Consider the following 20,244-nt stretch of genomic DNA (forward strand, 5'->3'; position numbering starts at 1 on the left):
TTGGAAACTAGACCCGCAAAGGAACTAATCTAGATGTGTGGTGAGGACTTTGAACCCCCAAGTGCTTCACAGACGTTTATAACGCAGAGCCATGAAAATAAAATAAAAAAATTATTTTCTCAAAAATGATCTTTTAGCCTGCAATTTTTTATTTTACAAAGGGTAACAGGAGAAATTTGACCCCAAAAGTTGTTGTCCAGTTTCTCCTGAGTACGCTGATACCCCATATGTGGGGGTAAACCACTGTTTGGGCACATGCCGAGGCTCGGAAGTGAAGTAGTGACGTTTTGAAATGCAGACTTTGATGGAATGCTCTGTGGGCGTCACGTTGCGTTTGCAGAGCCCCTGATGTGCCTAAACAGTAGAAACCCCCCACAAGTGACCCCATTTTGGAAACTAGACCCCGAAAGGAACTTATCTAGATGTGTGGTGAGCACTTTGAACCCCCAAGTGCTTCATAGAAGTTTATAATGCAGAGCCGTGAAAATAATAAATACGTTTTCTTTCCTCAAAAATAATTATTTAGCCCAGAATTTTTTATTTTCCCAAGGGTTACAGGAGAAATTGGACCCCAAAAGTTGTTGTCCAGTTTCTCCTGAGTACGCTGATACCCCATGTGTGGGGGTAAACCACTGTTTGGGCACACGTCGGGGCTCAGAAGGGAAGTAGTGACTTTTGAAATGCAGACTTTGATGGAATGGTCTGCGGGCGTCACATTACGTTTGCAGAGCCCCTGGTGTGCCTAAACAGTAGAAACCCCCCACAAGTGACCCCATTTTAGAAACTAGACCCCCCAAGGAACTTATCTAGATATGTGGTGAGCACTTTGAACCCCCAAGTGCTTCACAGACGTTTACAACGCAGAGCCATGAAAATAAAAAATCATTTTTCTTTCCTCAAAAATGTTTTAGCAAGCATTTCTTTATTTTCACAAGGGTAACAGGAGAAATTGGACCCCAGTAATTGTTGCGCAGTTTGTCCTGAGTATGCTGGTACCCCATATGTGGGGGTAAACCACTGTTTGGGTGCACGTCGGGGCTCGGAAGTGAGGGAGCACCATTTAACTTTTTGAATACAAGATTGGCTGGAATCAATGGTGGCGCCATGTTGCGTTTGGAGACCCCCTGATGTGCCTAAACAGTGGAAACCCCTCAATTCTAACTCCAACACACCCCTAACCCTTATCCCAACTGTAGCCGTAACCCTAATCACAACCCTAACCCCAACACACCCGTAACCCCAACACACCCCTAACCCTAACCACAACCCTAATTCCAACCCAACCCTAGCCCTAAGGCTATGTGCCAACGTTGCGGATTCGTATGAGATTTTTCAGCACCATTTTTGAAAAATCCGCGGGTAAAAGGCACTGCGTTTTACCTGCGGATTTACCGTGGATTTCCAGTGTTTTTTGTGCGGATTTCACCTGCGGATTCCTATTGAGGAACAGGTGTAAAACGCTGCGGAATCCGCACAAAGAATTGACATGCTGCGGAAAATACAACGCAGCGTTCCCACGCGTAATTTCCGCACCATGGGCACAGCGGATTTGGCTTTCCATATGTTTACATGGTACTGTAAACCTGATGGAACACTGCTGCGAATCCGCAGCGGCCAATCCGCTGCGGATCCGCAGCCAAATCCACACCGTGTGCACATAGCCTAATTCTAAAGGTATGTGCACACGCTGCGGAAAACGCTGCGGATCCGCAGCAGTTTCCCATGAGTTTACAGTTCAATGCAAACCTATGGAAAACAAAAATCGCTGTACACATGCTGCAGAAAAACTGCACGGAAACGCAGCGGTTTACATTCCGCAGCATGTCACTTCTTTCTGCGGATTCCGCAGCGGTTTTACAACTGCTCAAATAGAAAATCGCTGTTGTAAAACCGCATTGAAATGCGCAGAAAAAACATGGTAAATCCGCCATAAATCCGCAGCGGTTTAGCACTGCGGATTTATCAAATCCGCAGCGGAAAAATCCGCAGAGGACCAGAATACGTGTGCACATACCGAAACCCTAACCCTACCCCTAACCCTAACCCTAGTTCTTACCCCAACCTTAGTGGAAAAAAAAATAAAAAATATTTTTTTTATTGTCCCTACCTATGGGGGTGACAAAGGGGGGGGGTCATTTACTTTTTTTTTTTATTTTGATCACTGAGATATAACCTATCTCAGTGATCAAAATTCACTCTGGAACGAATCTGCCGGCCGGCAGATTCGGCGGGCGCACTGCACATGCGCCCGCCATTTTGGAAGATGGCGGCGCCCAGGAAAGAAGACGGACGGTCCCCGGGAGGCCAGGTAAGTATAAGGGGGGGGGAGATCGGAGCACGGGGGGGTGGATCGGAACACGGGGGGGTGGATTGGAGCACGGAGTGGGGGATCGCTGTGCGGGCGGGTGGATCGGAGCACGGGGGGGGAATCGCTGTGCGGGGGGGGATCGCTGTGCGGGGGGGGGATCGGAGTGCGGGGGGTTTGATTGGAGCACGGGGGGTGTGATTGGAGCACGGGGGGTGTGATTGGAGCACGGGGGGAGCGGGCAGGAGGACGGGGGAGCGGAGCACAGGACCGAGGGGAGCAGACCACAGATCGGGGGGCTGGGGGGGGCGATCGGAGGGGTGGGGTGGGTGCACATTAGTGTGTCCAGCCATGGCCGATGATATTGCAGCATCGGCCATGGCTGGATTGTAATATTTCACCATTTTTTTAGGTGAAATATTACAAATCGCTCTGATTGGCAGTTTCACTTTCAACAGCCAATCAGAGCGATCGTAGCCACGAGGGGGTGAAGCCACCCCCCCTGGGCTAAACTACCACTCCCCCTGTCCCTGCAGATCGGGTGAAATGGGAGTTAACCCTTTCACCCGATCTGCAGGGACGCGATCTTTCCATGACGCATATGCTGCGTCATGGGTCGGAATGGCACCGACTTTCATGACGCAACGTATGCGTCAAAGGTCGGGAAGGGGTTAACATGAAGTACAGTATGTCACGAAAAAACTAGAATCAGTGGGATACGTTGAAGTGTTCCAGAGCTTTAGCTTCATAAAGTGACAGTGGTCAGAATTGTAAGAAGTGTCTTGGTCATTAAGGTCAAAATTTGCTCGGTCACTAAGGAGTTAATTCAAATTTTGAAGATTCAGTAGGGAATGTGTTCCAAACTTATTCAACTTGCCACAGATCTTCTGTGGATGTGAACTTGTGCAAATCCTTCTGTCTGCTTGGAATTCCAAACAGGCTGTTTCATGCTGAGATCATGGCTCTTTGCAGGCCATATCATCACTTCTGGGACTAATTGTTCTTTAATATGCTGAAGGTAGTTCTTAACCCCTTCAAGTCGCGGCCCTTTTTCATTTTTGCGTGTTCGTTTTTCACTTCCCTCGTTCCCAGAGCCATAACTTTTTTATTTTTCCGTCAATATGGTCATGTGAGGGCTTATTTTTTGCGGGACAAGTTGTACTTTTGAACGACACCATTGGTTTTACCATGTCTTTTACTAGAAAACGGGAAAAAAATTCCAAGTGCGGTGAAATTGCAAAAAAAGTGCAATCCCACACTTGTTTTTTGTTTGGCTTTTTTGCTAGGTTCACTAAATGCTAAAACTGACCTGCCATTATGATTCTCTAGGTCATTACGAGTTCATAGACACCTAACATGACTAGGTTATTTTTTATCTAAGTGGTGAAAAAAAATTCCAAACTTTGCTAAAAAAAAAAAAAAAAAAGGGCCATTTTCCGATACCCGTAGCGTCTCCATTTTTCGTGATCTGGGGTCAGGTGAGGGCTTATTTTTTGCGTGCCGAGCTGATGTTTTTAATGATACCATTTTTGCGCAGATCCGTTCTTTTGATCGCCCATTATTGCATTTTAATGCAATGTCGCGGCGACCAAGAAAACGTAATTCTGGCGTTTCGGATTTTTTTCTCGCTACGCCGTTTAGCGATCAGGTTAATGCTTTTTTTTAATTGATAGATCGGGCGATTCTGAACACGGCGATACCAAATACGTGTAGGTTTGGTTTTTTTTTTATTGTTTTATTTAGGATGGGGCGAAAGGGGGGTGATTTAAACTTTTATATTTTTTATATTTTTTTCATATTTTTAAAAACATTTTTTTTTTACTTGTGCCATGCTTCAATAGCCTCCATGGGAGGATAGAAGCTGGCATAACCTGATCGGCTCTGCTACATAGCAGCGATCATCAGATCGCTGCTATGTAGCAGAAATGCAGGTGTGCTGTGAGCGCCGACCACAGGAGGGCGCTCACAGCAGACCTGCATCAGTAACCATAGAGGTCTCAAGGACCTCTATGGTTACCTTCCTGATGCATCGCCGACCCCCGATCATGTGACGGGGGTCGGCGATGACGTCATATCCGGCCGCCCGGCCGGATGCGGTAGTTAAGTAACGCTGTCTGTGTTTGACAGCGGCATTTAACAGGTTAATAGCGGCGGGTGAATAGCGATTTCACCCGCCGCTATTGCGCGCACATGTCAGCTGTACAAAACAGCTGACATGTCGCGACTTTGATGTGGGCTCACCGCCGGAGCCCACATCAAAGGGGGATTCACGGCATGCGCAGTAGATGTACGGCGCATGCCGTGAAGGGGTTAATGACATTGGCTGTATGTCTGGTGTCATTGTCCTTGTGCAGAATAATTTAGAGCCAATCAGACACCTCACTGACGGTATTGCATGATGGAAAAGTAACTGCCTGTATTTCTCAGCATTGAGGATACAATTTGTCCTGACTAAATCTCAAACTTCATCTGTTATTATGCAGCCCCAAGCTTGCAAGTATCCTCCACCATGTTTCACTGTTGTCTACAGACTATTATAAACGTACCACTGTCCAGTCTTTCAACAAACAAGCGGCCTTCTATTACAGACAAATATTTCAGGTTTTGACTCATCAGTCCAGGGCACCTGAAGTTGTTTTTTCTGCATCCCAATATTTTTGTTTTTGTGCGTAGCTGAGTCACTTGTGTCGAAGGTATGTTTTTTTTGGCTGCAATGCTTCCATGAAGACCAGTTCTGGACAGACTTCTAGGAACATTAGATAGGTGAAGCTGGGTCCCACAGATTGTTGCCAGGTCTGAGCTGCTGTTACTGCTGGTCATCTGATTACAAAGGGAAGTTATTATGATGTGTCTTTTGTCTGCTGCATTAGGTTATTTTGTCCAACCACTACGTCTAAGCTCCACAAGTTTCCCAAGTTCCTGGGTTCCTTTTATGTTGAGAAATGTAGGTAGATATTTATCCATCATGCAATACCATCAGAGAGTCCTCTGACTGGCTCCAAGTTTATTCTGAATGAGAACAATGACCCCAAACATACAGCCAGTGTCATTAGGACCTATTATGGAAGTGAAGAGAGAAGATCAAGTTTGTCTGCAAATACATGAGAAGACAGAAGTATTTGTGTGAGGCTACATCCACAAGAGATCTGTGGTTAGTTCAAGATGTTTGGAACAACCTCCCTGCCGAGTTGCTTCCTGTGTGCCACTGTACCTTAGAGCGTTGATGCGGTTTTGAAATCAGTGTGGTTGTAAAAAATATTAATTGGATTTCAATTTCTCTTTAGTTCATTCACTTTGCATTCTGTTCATTAAAATAAACTATTAACACTTCTAGTATTTAAAGCATTCTTCTTGCAGTATTCTTTCCACACCTACCTAAGACGCGTGCTCGGTACTGTAATATATAAATGGATACATGCATAAATATAATGAATATCTCTAAAATTTACATGTAGGCTTTAATCAAATTGTGGGAGTCAATGGATGCAACTGTCGATATTCCAAAGAGTCCTCTGCCTTCCGATGTTCTTATTTATACTGAGCTTGTACTGGATGACCAGGGCCAGTTAGTACACATGAATAGGCTTCCTGGAGGTAATGAGGTAATCATATTTTTTTTTCATGCAACAGATCTATAATGTATGTATAAATGGTGCTATAAAGTTTCCCGACCAACGGGTGATCAGGGTGGTAAAAAATAAAATACAAACTCTGAAATTATGGAAAAAATTGAATGCATTTAAATTATTTCTTGTAAAGAAATGTTTTGTTAAGAAATATCAACACAATACAACAGGAATCTTATTAAGCTACCAAAGGTTAATCTGTATACATACAGTACCTACACCCTGTATTGTTATGTGTCAAAATAATGCCCATAAAACTTATCTTAGAAGAGACTTCCTTGCCTAAGAGAGAATATTGTGTATCATTTTCGTTTGTCTAATATGAAACACCTACATTATTTGTGCAACTGGCCGCTAGTCCACAGACAGATTGGTAAAAGTTGAATTTGCCTTGTTGGATTGTTTGTTGCAACCATGTGTTTGGATGGTCAATGGAGCTGCTCTGGGAGACTGGGGGTCCTGAAGAGACGGGGAAGCATCACTAATCCCTCTCTCCTCCCCTTGGAGACACCGATCCCCCCTTTGTTATGTATGTGCTCCTGTGAAATAAATAAAAATGGAGAGATTGCTGCTCCTTTGTGATATTTCTCTTACCAAATGTGGCAGTAAACTGATATTCACAAACCTGTATATCATCATTTTCATTATTGTGTCTTGACAATTAGATGGGTTACCATTTTGTAAAGAAAATTGAAGTCTAGTTGTTCAAAGACTAACAGTAACCTGTACTCTAACAGTTGTAATAGACAAATACAGGTAGTTTAATTGTTTTTTAAGCTTGAAGGTATACTTAAAGTGGTATTCCCATCTCCAAGATCCTATTCCAGTATGTAGTAAGTGTAATGATTAATACGTTTAGCAAATACCTCCAATTAGAAATGAATAGTTCTTCTGATTCGCTGTGTCACTTACCTAATGTGTAGGGCATTGCAGTGGCTTAGATATCCATGATTATGACCACTAACCCCTAACTGTCACTATATGAGTGGTCATAGCCATGGATACCCAAGCTACTGCAATGCCCTGCACTTGGGGTAAAAAGAACTATACCCCATTTCTAATTGGAGGTATTTGATATTATTATTACACCTACTACATATTGGAATAGGATCTTGGAGATGGAAATACCTTTTTAAGTCCACGAATTCAGCCTATGGCCTAATATGTCAAACAATGCATTATACAATAAAAAATGGCTTTATAAAGTAGAATTGTGTAACCCCAATAAAGAAAAGGAGAGATGGGGCCATGAATAACTGTTACATTGAATATTTTTGCAAGTGTGTGTCTGTAAAGCTTCAGGCTACAGTGATCATTTATTTTAACTAGTGAAAGTTGATAGCTGATATTATTTTAATTCCATATTTGCATTACAGTGGCATGTAAAAGTTTGGGGACCCCTGGTCAAAATTACTGTTATTGTGAACAGTTAAGCAGGCTGAAGATGAAGTGTAAGACGACCCAGGAATCTCACAGAACTGTAAGAATTTTCCAGGGAAGAATAGATGAAAATCACTCAAACAAGAACTGAGAGTCTCTTGTCTGGCTACAAAAAGCGTTTATAAGCTGTGATACTTTCAAAAGGGGGTGCTACTAGGTACTAACCATGCAAGGGGCCCAAATGTTTGCATCGTTCTATTTTCTTTTTTTATCATTTGTAAAATGTAAAAATGACATTTTTTTTTGCCAAAAATACAAATGAATTGTGTCATCTTTAGCCCTTTTAGAGATCATTTCATCTTCAACTTGCTTAACTGTTCACAATAACAGTAATTTTGACCAGGGGTGCCCACATTTTTACATGCCACTGTATAAGAGTAGATCTAATGTACATTTCCAATTAAGTTAATGTATGTGTAATATATTTACTTAATTTTTCTTCAGATTGGGATGGTGGCATGGAAAATGTCTTTGAAAACTCCAGAGTATCCAGATGGCAGAGATATCATTGTAATAGGGAATGACATAACATACAGGATCGGGTCGTTTGGGCCTCAGGAAGATTTGTTGTACCTACGAGCCTCCGAGCTCTCCAGATCACAAGGGATTCCACGTATATATGTTGCAGCAAACAGTGGTGCAAGAATAGGATTGGCGGAAGAGATACGACATATGTTCCATGTTGCTTGGGAAGATGCCTCAGACCCTTATAAAGTGAGTTTGTGTCATGGCATGGCAACATTATCTGCCACCTCATTCCTTCTGTAACTGTGGAGTTGAAATTGTAATTCATTGTTTTTCTAAATTTTTAATGGCATTCGGTTACACTTAAATGGGTTATCTGGTACTTTTATATTGATGCTATAATACCAGATTGGTGAGGGTGTGACACCTCACCAAACTGGCATTGATGACCTATCCTAAGGCTAGGTGCAGATGACCGTGTATTCTCCCATCCGAGGGAATCGGGCGAATTACGCTATTCATACTCTGATCAGAGTATGATCCCATTCTATCAGATGAGAAGATGGAGAATAAAATGTCCCCATTTTCTCCATTCTGGGGCACATTTATAAGATTATCTCAGCACAGGAACACATCCAGTTGTGGAAATTATTATTATTATATTATATTATGGGCAGCACGGTGGCACAGTGGTTAGCACTGCAGCCTTGCAGCGCTGGGGTCCTGGGTTCTAATCCCACCCAGGACAACATCTGCAAAGAGTTTGTATGTTCTCTCCGTGTTTGCGTGGGTTTCCTCCGGGCACTCCGGTTTCCTCCCACATTCCAAAGACATACTGATAGGGATTCTAGATTGTGAGCCCCTTTGGGGACAGTGATAATAATGTGTGCAAAATTGTAAAGCGCTGCGGAATATGTTAGCGCTATATAAAAATAAAGATTATTATTATTCAAACATCTTTTGATTAAAATGTTGATTGAAATTAACTTTGTGCGAAAACCCCTTTTAACAATTAAGACATTTAAACTATCCCCCAGACTTTCTAGTAAATGTTTAGATAAGGAGAGAGTTGACGTTTGTGTAGCCGCTCTGATTCTTGATAGAGAATGTAGTAGGAGAAACTATCTGCACCACACAGCAGTTATATTAGCAAAAGGGATGGGGCCAGGTAGTGTTCCTTCATCTTCTCATCAGTGATGATTGGAACATCAGGGAGCAGGCTGCACACAGTCAGAGACAACTCAATGGCAGCCCTGAGAAAGTATAAAATGAGTCCACTTTCACGCTCAAGTGATAACCACCTCCTGATGGCAACCAGATCGGACACTGGCTATGACTCCGAGTCTGTAAGTAGCACATACAATCAAATTCTTCTTCTTATCTTTTTCATGTTGCTTTCTGTGTGTAATTCTTGCTCAGTGTCTCCCTATGAACTCCTATTACTTGTTTGAGGGCACTGCGAGCGTGAGAAAGTTCTCATGCTCACTTCACCTATCTGATGTCAGCGCAAATATAGTGGAAAATTTACAGTTTTGAAATATTAATACTCTGGGAAGATCCTTGGGTATTACCCCTTCCCAGGCTATAAACATCAGACCCCAGGCATCAGCTTTCCCTCTGCTGGTTAAGAAAATTGCGTGGGAGCACACAACATTTTTTTCTGAAAAATAATCTTAATTAAATACATGTGCAGTAACTGCATACACACTGTACCAATTGTATATGTCACTGACATCTGTATAACTATCTATTCTATGTATATTTACTGTATGTAATTCTTCTATTCTATCCTGTCGGCTCCTGCTGTGATTTTACAGTACGTGGCTTCTGAATTGACCACTTTTCTTCTATCTATCTATGTAATATACAGTGGATACGGAAAGTATTCAGACCCCTTTAAATTTTTCACTCTTTGTTTCATTGCAGCCATTTGGTAAATTCAAAAAAGTTAATTTTTTTCCACATTAATGTACACTCTGCACCCAATCTTGACTGAAAAAAATAGAATTGTTTGAAAATTTATTAAAAAAGAAAAACCGAAATATCACTTTTTTGAATATACCAAATGACTGCAATGAAACAGTGAAAAATGTAAAGGGGTCTGAATACTTTCCGTACCCACTGTATATACATATATACAGATAAGTCCATATATATTTGGACAGAGACAACATTTTTCTAATTTTGGTTATAGACATTACCACAATGAATTTTAAACAAAACAATTCAGATTCAGTTGAAGTTCAGACTTTCAGCTTTCATTTGAGGGTATCCACATTAAAATTGGATGAAGGGTTTAGGAGTTTCAGCTCCTTAACATGTGCCACCCTGTTTTTAAAGGGACCAAAAGTAATTGGACAGATTAAATAATTTTAAACTAAATGTTCATTTCTAGTACTTGGATGAAAACCTTTTGTTGGCAATGACTGCCTAAAGACTTGAACTCATGGACATCACCAGATGCTGTGTTTCCTCCTTTTTGATGCTCTGCCAGGCCTTCACTGCGGTGGTTTTCAGTTGCTGTTTGTTTGTGGGCCTTTCTGTCTGAAGTTTAGTCTTTAACAAGTGAAATGCATGCTCAATTGGGTTGAGATCAGGTGACTGCCTTGGCCATTCAAGAATATTCCACTTCTTTGCTTTAATAAACTCCTGGGTTGCTTTGGCTTTATGTTTTGGGCCATTGTCCATCTGTAGTATGAAACGATGACCAATCAGTTTGGCTGCATTTGGCTGGATCTGAGCACACAGTATGTCTCTGAATACCTGAGAATTCATTCGGCTGCTTCTGTCCTGTGTCACATCATCAATAAACACTAGTGACCCAGTGCCACTGGCAGCCATGCATGCCCAAGCCATCACACTGCCTCCGCCGTGTTTTACAGATGATGTGGTATGCTTTGGATCATGAGCTGTACCACGCCTTGCCATACTTTTCTCTTTCCATCATTCTGGTAGAGGTTGATCTTGGTTTCATCTGTCCAAAGAATGTTCTTCCAGAACTGTGCTGGCTTTTTAGATGTTTTTTAGCAAAGTCCAGTCTAGCCTTTTTATTATTGATGCTTATGAGTGGCTTGCACCGTGCAGTGAACTCTCTGTATTTTCTTTCATGCAGTCTTCTCTTTATGGTAGATTTGGATATTGATACGCCTACCTCCTGGAGAGTGTTGCGCACTTGGTTGGCTGTTGTGAAGGGGTTTCTTTTCACCATGGAGATTATTCTGCGATCATCCACCACTGTTGTCTTCCGTGGGCGCCGAGGTCTTTTTGCATTGATGAGATCACCAGTGCTTTCTTTCTTTCTCAGGATGTACCAAACTGTAGATTTTGCCACTCCTAATATTGTAGCAATTTCTCGGATGGTTTTTTTTCTGTTTTCGCAGCTTAAGGATGGCTTGTTTCACCTGCATGGAGAGCACCTTTGACCGCATGTTTACTTCACAGCAAAACCTTCCAAATGCAAGCACCACATCTCAAATCAACTCCAGGCCTTTTATCTGCTTAATTGAGAATGACATAACGAAGGGATTGCCCACACCTGTCGATGAAATAGCCTTGGAGTCAATTGTCCAATTACTTTTGGTCCCTTTAAAAACAGGGTGGCCCATGTTAAGGAGCTGAAACTCCTAAACCCTTCATCCAATTTTAATGTGGATACCCTCAAATGAAAGCTGAAAGTCTGAACTTCAACTGCATCTGAATTGTTTTGTTTAAAATTCATTGTGGTAATGTCTATAACCAAAATTAGAAAAATGTTGTCTTCGTCCAAATATATATATGGACTTAACTGTACATATATGTATCACTGACATCTATATATCTATTCTATGTGTATATATCTATTCTATCTATTCTGTTCTAACCTGTCACGCTGTGATATTACTGTAAACAGCAGATGAATTAGTTAAAAATGATATGTTTTGAAGAATATTTCCTTAGAAAAAGATGTGTAAATGACAGAGAATTTCTCTATGTAAATGCTCATGTTAAAATTGCATTGCGGTCGGATAGCAATCACACTGCATTCGGATGTAAATCAGATGCTAGGTGTGAAAAATTGGATTGTACTCGCATGAAAAACTCAGTGTCCAGTGTTGTCCCAGGAAAAGATAGAATATAATAATTACAAAAATGTGAGGGGTGTATTCACTTTTGTAGGATACTGTATATGGAAAAACTGACCTGGAAATATGATTTTCCAGGTCAGTATTATAATGCAGATGCCAAACATGTATAGTTTGTTTGTTTTTTATTTCAGTGATGAAAACAAAACTTAAACTTGTAAAAATAAATAAAATGTTCTCATGTCACCATTTTCCGAGACCTATAACATTTTCAATGTTTTGGGCTCTGAGGCTGTGTGAAGACATTTTTTCTTTTTGTACCATGATCCGCCAATTTGACTGATACCATTTTGAGGTAGATGCCGTTTTTGATCTCCTCTTATTACGTTTTATTGCAGTGTTGCAACAAACAACAAAAGAAGTAATTCTTGCGTTTCAATATTTTTTTTTTGTGTTTACCAATCAGATTAATTTGTTATATTTTGATAAATCAGACATTGTTGAACACAGCGATAATATCAAATTTGTGTAATTTTTCTTTCAAATGTTTAATTTTTTACTAGGGGTGATTTGAACTTTTGAGGAATTTTTTTTTTTCATTGTTTGTTTGTTTTTTTCTTTACCTTTTACTGCATTTAATAGTCCCCTTATGGTACTTGAAGCTGCCATTGTCTGATCGCTTATGCTATACATAGAAATGTATTAGCAATTCTATGTATAGTGAAAATGGCGATCTCCTAAGAACGCCAGCTAAACGCTGGTTATCACAGGAGGATCGTTATGACAAGCAGCAGACACCCAGCTCTCATGGCAACCCATCGGAACCCATCGACAACATCATGTTGGGCACATGGAATGACGTGCTCCACTGCAGGCTCATGTTAATGCCCTTGTCAGAGATGGACAGTGGCGTTTAATAGCTTAGTAGATAGGGATGGGGCAGAGCTCCGCCCGCTGGTATTTGAGGCACACGATAGCTGATTAAATTAGCTATCATCAACCGGGAAAAATGCAGGCTCGGCATCAAAGTCAGGGATATGATATGTTGTGAAGTAGTTAATGGGAACCTGTCATCTGATTTATGCTCCTCGAAAAACTAGCATGGGGCAGAGTATGGCTGTACAATTGCAGCCATGTATGTTGTATTTCTGAGTTAAACTACTTGATCCCTTTTGCAAATGTTAAACTGTAGTCATGACTATATTTTATTATTTTACATTATATTCTGATGGTAATCAATATATTTTATTTATTTCTAAAATTTACTTTTCTTTCAGGGATATAAATATTTATATTTGACACCTCAAGACTACAAGAAAGTCAGTGCCCTGAATTCTGTTCATTGTGAGCACGTGGAAGATGAAGGAGAATCCAGGTAACTACATTTATGTGTATCTAAAATAAGAACTACATGTTTCTGAACGTCACAAACAAGTGATACATGTATCTCAAGATAAGTTTGCATTATGGTCCAGTTAACTTAAAGGATATGGACATGTTTAAAAAAAAAAAATCTGACTATGTACTTTCTTTTGCTGATAGATAAATTTTTCGCTAACGATCAGAGCCTCTGTTGTGCGAATGTGGCCTAAAGGTTGCAGATTTGCAAGGAATATTAATTGTAAAAGCTGAATATTTCTGATGTGCTATTTTTTGGGCTAGCTGTCTTGTTCTGGTGCAGAGTATAGCAAAATATTTTTATATGCTGGTCAAACATGGAGGATTAAATTCTAGAGATGATTGAATGTTTTGAAATTCGATATCTCCAACTTTAACAGATTTTTCAAAAAATTTTGATTTGACGCAAATCAAAATACTGCAAAGCCTCTAATTGCCTGCAAAAGACGTGTTTAATACTCCTAGGACTGTATTGAACTTTTTCAAGCTTTGCAAATATTATCTGTTTGGAATGTATCAATCAAAAACTTTGTTCTTTGCTAAATGAAAAAGTGACCGATTTTCACAAGTCATTGATCTAAGGGGTAATGTTTTTCTTTGTGAAGAGTGATATGCCTCTCCTAGCATGCCAGAGTGAGGAGGTATATAAGCCCTGCAATGCTCCTCTGAGTAATTAAATATACATATTGCCTTTTAAGAGAGGAAGAATCCTTGAACTGTAATGCTACCTATTGGAAGTGACAATCCTAAAAGTCACTATGGACATGCGCCGTACTAGTACTGCTTTCCCTCAAACCGCAGTACTAGTACGGCGCTGCTATTTCCGGTCACAGCGCTGCATCGCACGGTGACCGGGTGAGGATGGCTGCTGGTTCTAACAGCAGATCACCCAGGCACGTCACCACAAGGGGCTGATCTGCCCCCCCCGCGTCGGCGATCGCTGTGATTCGCTGGTGAACTGTCATCAGCCAATCCCAGCAAAACTGACAAAGTTCGAAAAAGAAAGCATGTGACAGGCTGTGATTGGTGCTGTGTGGCGTAGCACCAATCACAGCCGTCACAGTAGGTGGGGTAATCGCCACGTCACCTCACCTGATTAACCCCTAAGGCGCTGATTGGCTGAACAATAACTTCTAGCCAATCAGCGCCAAAGGGGTTAATTTAAAATAGCAATCACCGCCCTGCACGCCATCTTTCTCTCAGATTTGGCGCGCAGAGCGGTTGTCCAAGCCCCTCTGTGTACCTGAGTGAAGGAATCCATTGGTGGCCAGTGTGACCAACCCGGCGATCTCCTGCCTCCTGCTTCAGCGTCTTGATCCAGCTTCCTGCTCTGTGCTGTGCTCTCTGCTGCCATCTGCCTGCTGTGTGAGGCCTGTGATCACAACAGCAGCAGCACCTCCCCACCCCTTTACCATCCCCCCCCTGTTCCAGTACCCCCTCCCCTTAATTGATTTTTTTGCGCACTTTTTTGCACTTTTTTCCTGTGCGCGGCGTCCCGCGCAGAGCATTCATGCTCTTCCTGTGTCCGCAGCACTTTGATCAGTATCGCTGCTGATCAGAGACTGCGCCACAGGAATTTTTTTTTCGTAGTTAGTATAGTGTAGTTTTAGACGTAGCAAAGTAGTGTAGCCGGTGTCAGTGTTTGGTGACGTCCCCCCGTCCAATTGAATTTTTAGCGCACTTTTTTTGCGCTTTTTTTTTCCTGTGCACAGCATCCCGCGCAGAGCATTTGTGCTCTTCCTGTGTCCGCAGGGCTTTGATCAGTATCGCTGCTGATCAGAGACTGCGCCACGGGAATTTTTCTTTTTTAGCTAGATAGTGTAGCGGACTTTGCAGTCTAAGCGACGTCCAAGTTTTTTTTTTAGAAAAAATAATGGTAGTTAGTACAGCTTAGTTTTAGACATACAGTTAGGGCCAGAAATATTTGGACAGTGACACAAGTTTTGTTATTTTAGCTGTTTACAAAAACATGTTCAGAAATACAATTATATATATAATATGGGCTGAAAGTGCACACTCCCAGCTGCAATATGATAGTTTCCACATCCAAATCGGAGAAAGGGTTTAGGAATCATAGCTCTGTAATGCATAGCGTCCTCTTTTTCAAGGGACCAAAAGTAATTGGACAATGGACTCTAAGGGCTGCAATTAACTCTGAAGGCATCTCCCTCGTTAACCTGTAATCAATGAAGTAGTTAAAAGGTCAGGGGTGGATTCCAGGTGTGTGGTTTTGCATTTGGAAGCTGTTGCTGTGAGCAGACAACATGCGGTCAAAGGAACTCTCAATTGAGGTGAAGCAGAACATCCTGAGGCTGAAAAAAAAGAAAAAATCCATCAGAGAGATGGCAGATATGCTTGGAGTAGCAAAATCAACAGTTGGGTACATTCTGAGAAAAAAGGAATTGACTGGTGAGCTTGGGAACTCAAAAAGGCCTGGGCGTCCACGGATGACAACAGTGGTGGATGATCGCCGCATACTTAATTTGGTGAAGAAGAACCCGTTCACAACATCAACTGAAGTCCAGAACACTCTCAGTGAAGTAGGTGTATCTGTCTCTAAGTCAACAGTAAAGAGAAGACTCCATGACAGTAAATACAAAGGGTTCACATCTAGATGCAAACCATTCATCAATACCAAAAATAGACAGGCCAGAGTTAAATTTGCAGAAAAACACCTCAAGAAGCCAGCTCAGTTCTGGAAAAGTATTCTATGGACAGATGAGACAAAGATCAACCTGTACCAGAATGATGGGAAGAAAAAAGTTTGGAGAAGAAAGGGAACGGCACATGAACCAAGGCACACCACATCCTCTGTAAAACATGGTGGAGGCAACGTGATGGCATGGGCATGCATGGCTTTCAATGGCACTGGGTCACTTGTGTTTATTGATGACATAAGAGCAGACAAGAGTAGCCGGATGAATTCTGAAGTGTACCGGGATATACTTTCAGCCCAGATTCAGCCAAATGCTGCAAAGTTGATTGGACGGCGCTTCATAGTACAGATGGACAATGACCCCAAGCATACATCCAAAGCTACCCAGGAGTTCATGAGTGCCAAAAAGTGGAACATTCTGCAATGGCCAAGTCAATCTCCAGATCTAAACCCAATTGAGCATGCATTTCACTTGCTCAAATCCAGACTTAAGACGGAAAGACCCACAAACAAGCAAGACCTGAAGGCTGCGGCTGTAAAGGCCTGGCAAAGCATTAAGAAGGAGGAAACCCAGCGTTTGGTGATGTCCATGGGTTCCAGACTTAAGGCAGTGATTGCCTCCAAAGGATTTGCAACAAAATATTGAAAATAAAAATATTTTGTTTGGGTTATGTTTATTTGTCCAATTACTTTTGACCTCCTAAAATGTGGAGTGTTTGTAAAGAAATGTGTACAATTCCTACATTTTCTATCAGATATTTTTGTTCAACCCTTCAAATTAAACGTTACAATCTGCACTTGAATTCTGTTGTAGAGGTTTCATTTCAAATCCAATGTGGTGGCATGCAGAGCCCAACTCGCGAAAATTGTGTCACTGTCCAAATATTTCTGGCCCTAACTGTAGCAAGGTAGCGTAGCCGGCGTCACAGCGTTAGTGACGATCGGTCTTGTTTTAGAAAAAAAAAAGTACAGAGTAGTTTTATATGTAGGGAGGTAGCTTTTTTTGTGTGTGTGTAAAAAGTGTATTAGGGGAGCGTACGTCACATTGTTGGTGAAGTCCGTTTTTCTTTTGTAAAAAAAAAAAAGAATTAGTTGCGTCGATTAACTTTTTAGCGAGTGCATTAGGGGAGCGTACATCACATTGGTGGTGACGTCGGTTTTTCTTTTGTAAAATAAAGAATTTGCGTCGGATAAATTTATAGAGAGGGCATTAGTGTAGTGAACATCTGTGTTTTTTTTTTTTATACAAACTTTTTTTTTAAATCTGATTTTTCTTTACATTTTTTCTTCTACATGTTACCTCTCTACTTCTTTTTTTTCTCTGTTATAATAAAGAGTACCCTATACACAACCCCACATATTACACGTGTAAAAGCACCACTTACACACACATCCCCAAGGTTTGGGAAAAAAATTAAAATGGCCCATTCGTTAACAAGGCGCTATTCACCAGAGGAGGCTTACGCCATTCTTACATCCGACACGGATTCAGCCAGTGAGGAAGATGCCACATTCCTCTATTCCTCCTCCTCATCTGGTGAGGAAGGACCACCAACAAGGCATCCTAGGACCCAGGCAACTCCTGCAGCAATCGATCCCATATGGATTGCACCCCCCGAAAATTTTCAGCCCGTTATTTCGGATTTCAGCAGCAGCAGCTCAGGAATCCAGTTTAACACCACTGGCCTCCCTGAAATTGACTTCTTCAAATTCTTTTTCAGTGAGGAAATAATAAATCTTATGGTGGCCCAGACGAACCTGTATGCCCAGCAATTATTCATCCAAAATCCCACGTCATCATACGCCAGATGGACCCCCGTAAATGCAGCAGAGATGATGACACTTTGGGGAATTGTGCTGCATATGGGCATAATAAAAAAAACAGAGATTCGTCAGTACTGGAGTACTGATATTCTCTACAGTACACCGGTATTCCGCATGGCCATGACAAGGACACGATTTGAAGGGATCCAAAGATTTTTGCATTATAGTGATAATGCGCAGTGTCCTCCCCGAGGCAATCCTAACTTTGATCGTCTATAGAAAATTCGGCCAGTGGTTGAACACTTCAGCAGAAAATTTGCTGAAGCGTACATACCCCAGAGGGACATCGCTATTGATGAATCTCTCGTTCATTTTAAAGGGAGGCTAAAATTCTGATAATACCTGCCCAGTAAGAAGTCCAGGTACGGAAAAAAGCTGTACAAACTGTGCGAGAGTACCTCAGGGTACACTCACAGATTTAGGGTCTACGAGGGGAAGGACACCCAAATTTTCCCCCCTGAATGCCCCCCCGTCCTGGGGGTGAGTGGAAAAATTGTGTGGGCATTGCTGCACCCACTGCTGGATAAGGGTTATCACCTCTACATTGATAACTTTTACACCAGCATCCCACTCTTCAAGGCCCTCTCTGCCAGAGGTACAGCTGCATGTGGCACCGTGCGAAAAAATCAGCGAGGCCTCCCTAAGCCGCTAATTGGGCAAATGCTGAGAAAAGGGGAAAGCAGAGCCCAATGCAGCGACAACATACTGGTGGTCATGTATAAGGACAAAAGGGATGCCCTTATCCTGACCACCATACACCGTGACAACAGCATCTTTGTCACTGTTCGTGGGACCACAGCACAAGTCCGAAAGCCAGATTGTATCTTGGATTACAATCGGTACATGGGGGTGTGGATCTTTCAGATCAGGTCCTCCAACCATACAGTGCCATGCGAAAAGCCAAAGTATGGAACAAAAAATTGGCCGTGCACATTGTACAGATGGCAATGTACAATGCTTTTGTGCTGTTCCGATCTGCAGGCAATACGGGGACCTTCCTTCAGATTCAGGAGGAAGTCATCAAGGCCCTAATGTTTGACATTCGGGGAGGTGAGGGCCCCCGTACTTCTGAATATGATAGTGCCCGTATTGTCCCAGGTCAACATTTCCCAGGACAGGTTCCCAAAGCAGCGAGGACTGGCTAATCACAAAAACGGTGCAGAGTATGCTCCAAGAAGGGAATCTGAAAGGACACAACTTACCATTGTGAAACCTGCCCTGAGAAGCCTGGCCTTTGCATTAAGGATTGTTTCAAAGCGTACCACACGTCCACAAATTAATAAAATTAGTTTATACCCTTTTGATACAACACATCTATAATCGGATGTACCGAGCACATCTTACACATACCGCCACATTATAAATTCATATACTAAAACCAAAAGCATTATAGTTATTACTATAAAACTATGCCTCTAGATACATTCTTCAGAGGTGTAGTTTCCAAAATAGGGTCACTTGTGGGGTTTTTCCAATGTTTAGGCACATCAGGGGCTCTGCAAATGCAACATGACGCCCGCAGACCATACCATCAAAGTCTGCAATCCAAAACGGCACTCCTTCCATTCTGAGCCCTGCCGTGCGCACAAACAGTGGTTTTCACCCACATATGGGGTATCGGCGTATTCAGGAGAAAATGTGCAACAACTTTAGTGGTTTATGTTTACCCGTTACCTTTGTGAAAAAAAAAAAATTGGGGCTAAAAGATCATTTTTGTGGAAAAAATGTGATTGTTTTTTTTTTCTTGGCTCTACGTTATAAACTTCTGTGAAGCACCTGGGGGTTCAAAGTGCTCACCACACAGCTACATAAGTTCGTTAAAGGGTCTAGTTTCCAAAATGTGGTCACTTGTGGGGGTTTTCCAATGTTTAGGCACATCAGGGGCTCTTCAAACGCAACATGGCGTTCACTCTCAATTCCAGCCTAGTTTGCGTTAAAAAAGTCAAAAGGCGCTCCTTCCCTTCCGAGCCCTGCTGTGCGCCCAAACAGTGGTTTTCCCCCACATATGGGGTATCGGCGTATTCAGGAGAAATTGCTCACCAACTTTAGTGGATCATTTTCTCCTTTTACCCTTGTGAAAATAAACAAATTGTTGCATAATGATCATTTTTGTGACTAAAAAGTTAAATGTTCATTTTTTCCTTCCACATTGCTTCAGCTCCTGTGAAGCCCCCGAATGGTTAATAAACTTCTTGAATGTGGTTTTGAGTACCTTGAGGGGTGCAGTTTTTGGAATGGTGTCACTTTTGGGTATTTTCTGTTATATAGACCCCTCAAAGTAACTTCAAGTGTGAGGTGGTCCCTAAAAAAATGGTTTCCTAAATTTTATTGAAAAATGAAAAATCGCAGGTTATCTTTTAACCCTTGTAACTTCCTGACCAAAAAATATTTTGGTTTCAAAATTGTGCTGATGTATAGTACACATGTGGGAAATGTTATTTATGAACTAATTTTTATGACATATCTCTC

General features: G+C 41.8%; 1 protein-coding gene across 2 annotated transcripts in view; it reads left to right on the forward strand.

Moving 5' to 3' along the window:
- Positions 1–20,244, forward strand: part of ACACA (acetyl-CoA carboxylase alpha) — a 575,142-nt gene that overhangs the window by 314,749 nt on the left and 240,149 nt on the right. For both annotated transcript variants that reach the window (XM_069756397.1, XM_069756396.1), the window contains exons 41-43: positions 5,761–5,907; positions 7,816–8,085; positions 13,175–13,272. In XM_069756397.1, coding sequence (XP_069612498.1) covers positions 5,761–5,907; positions 7,816–8,085; positions 13,175–13,272 — 515 coding nt within the window. The remainder of the gene's footprint in view (positions 1–5,760; positions 5,908–7,815; positions 8,086–13,174; positions 13,273–20,244) is intronic.

This window comes from Ranitomeya imitator, chromosome 3 (assembly GCF_032444005.1).
Source record: "Ranitomeya imitator isolate aRanImi1 chromosome 3, aRanImi1.pri, whole genome shotgun sequence".
NCBI classification, from domain to species: domain Eukaryota; kingdom Metazoa; phylum Chordata; class Amphibia; order Anura; family Dendrobatidae; genus Ranitomeya; species Ranitomeya imitator.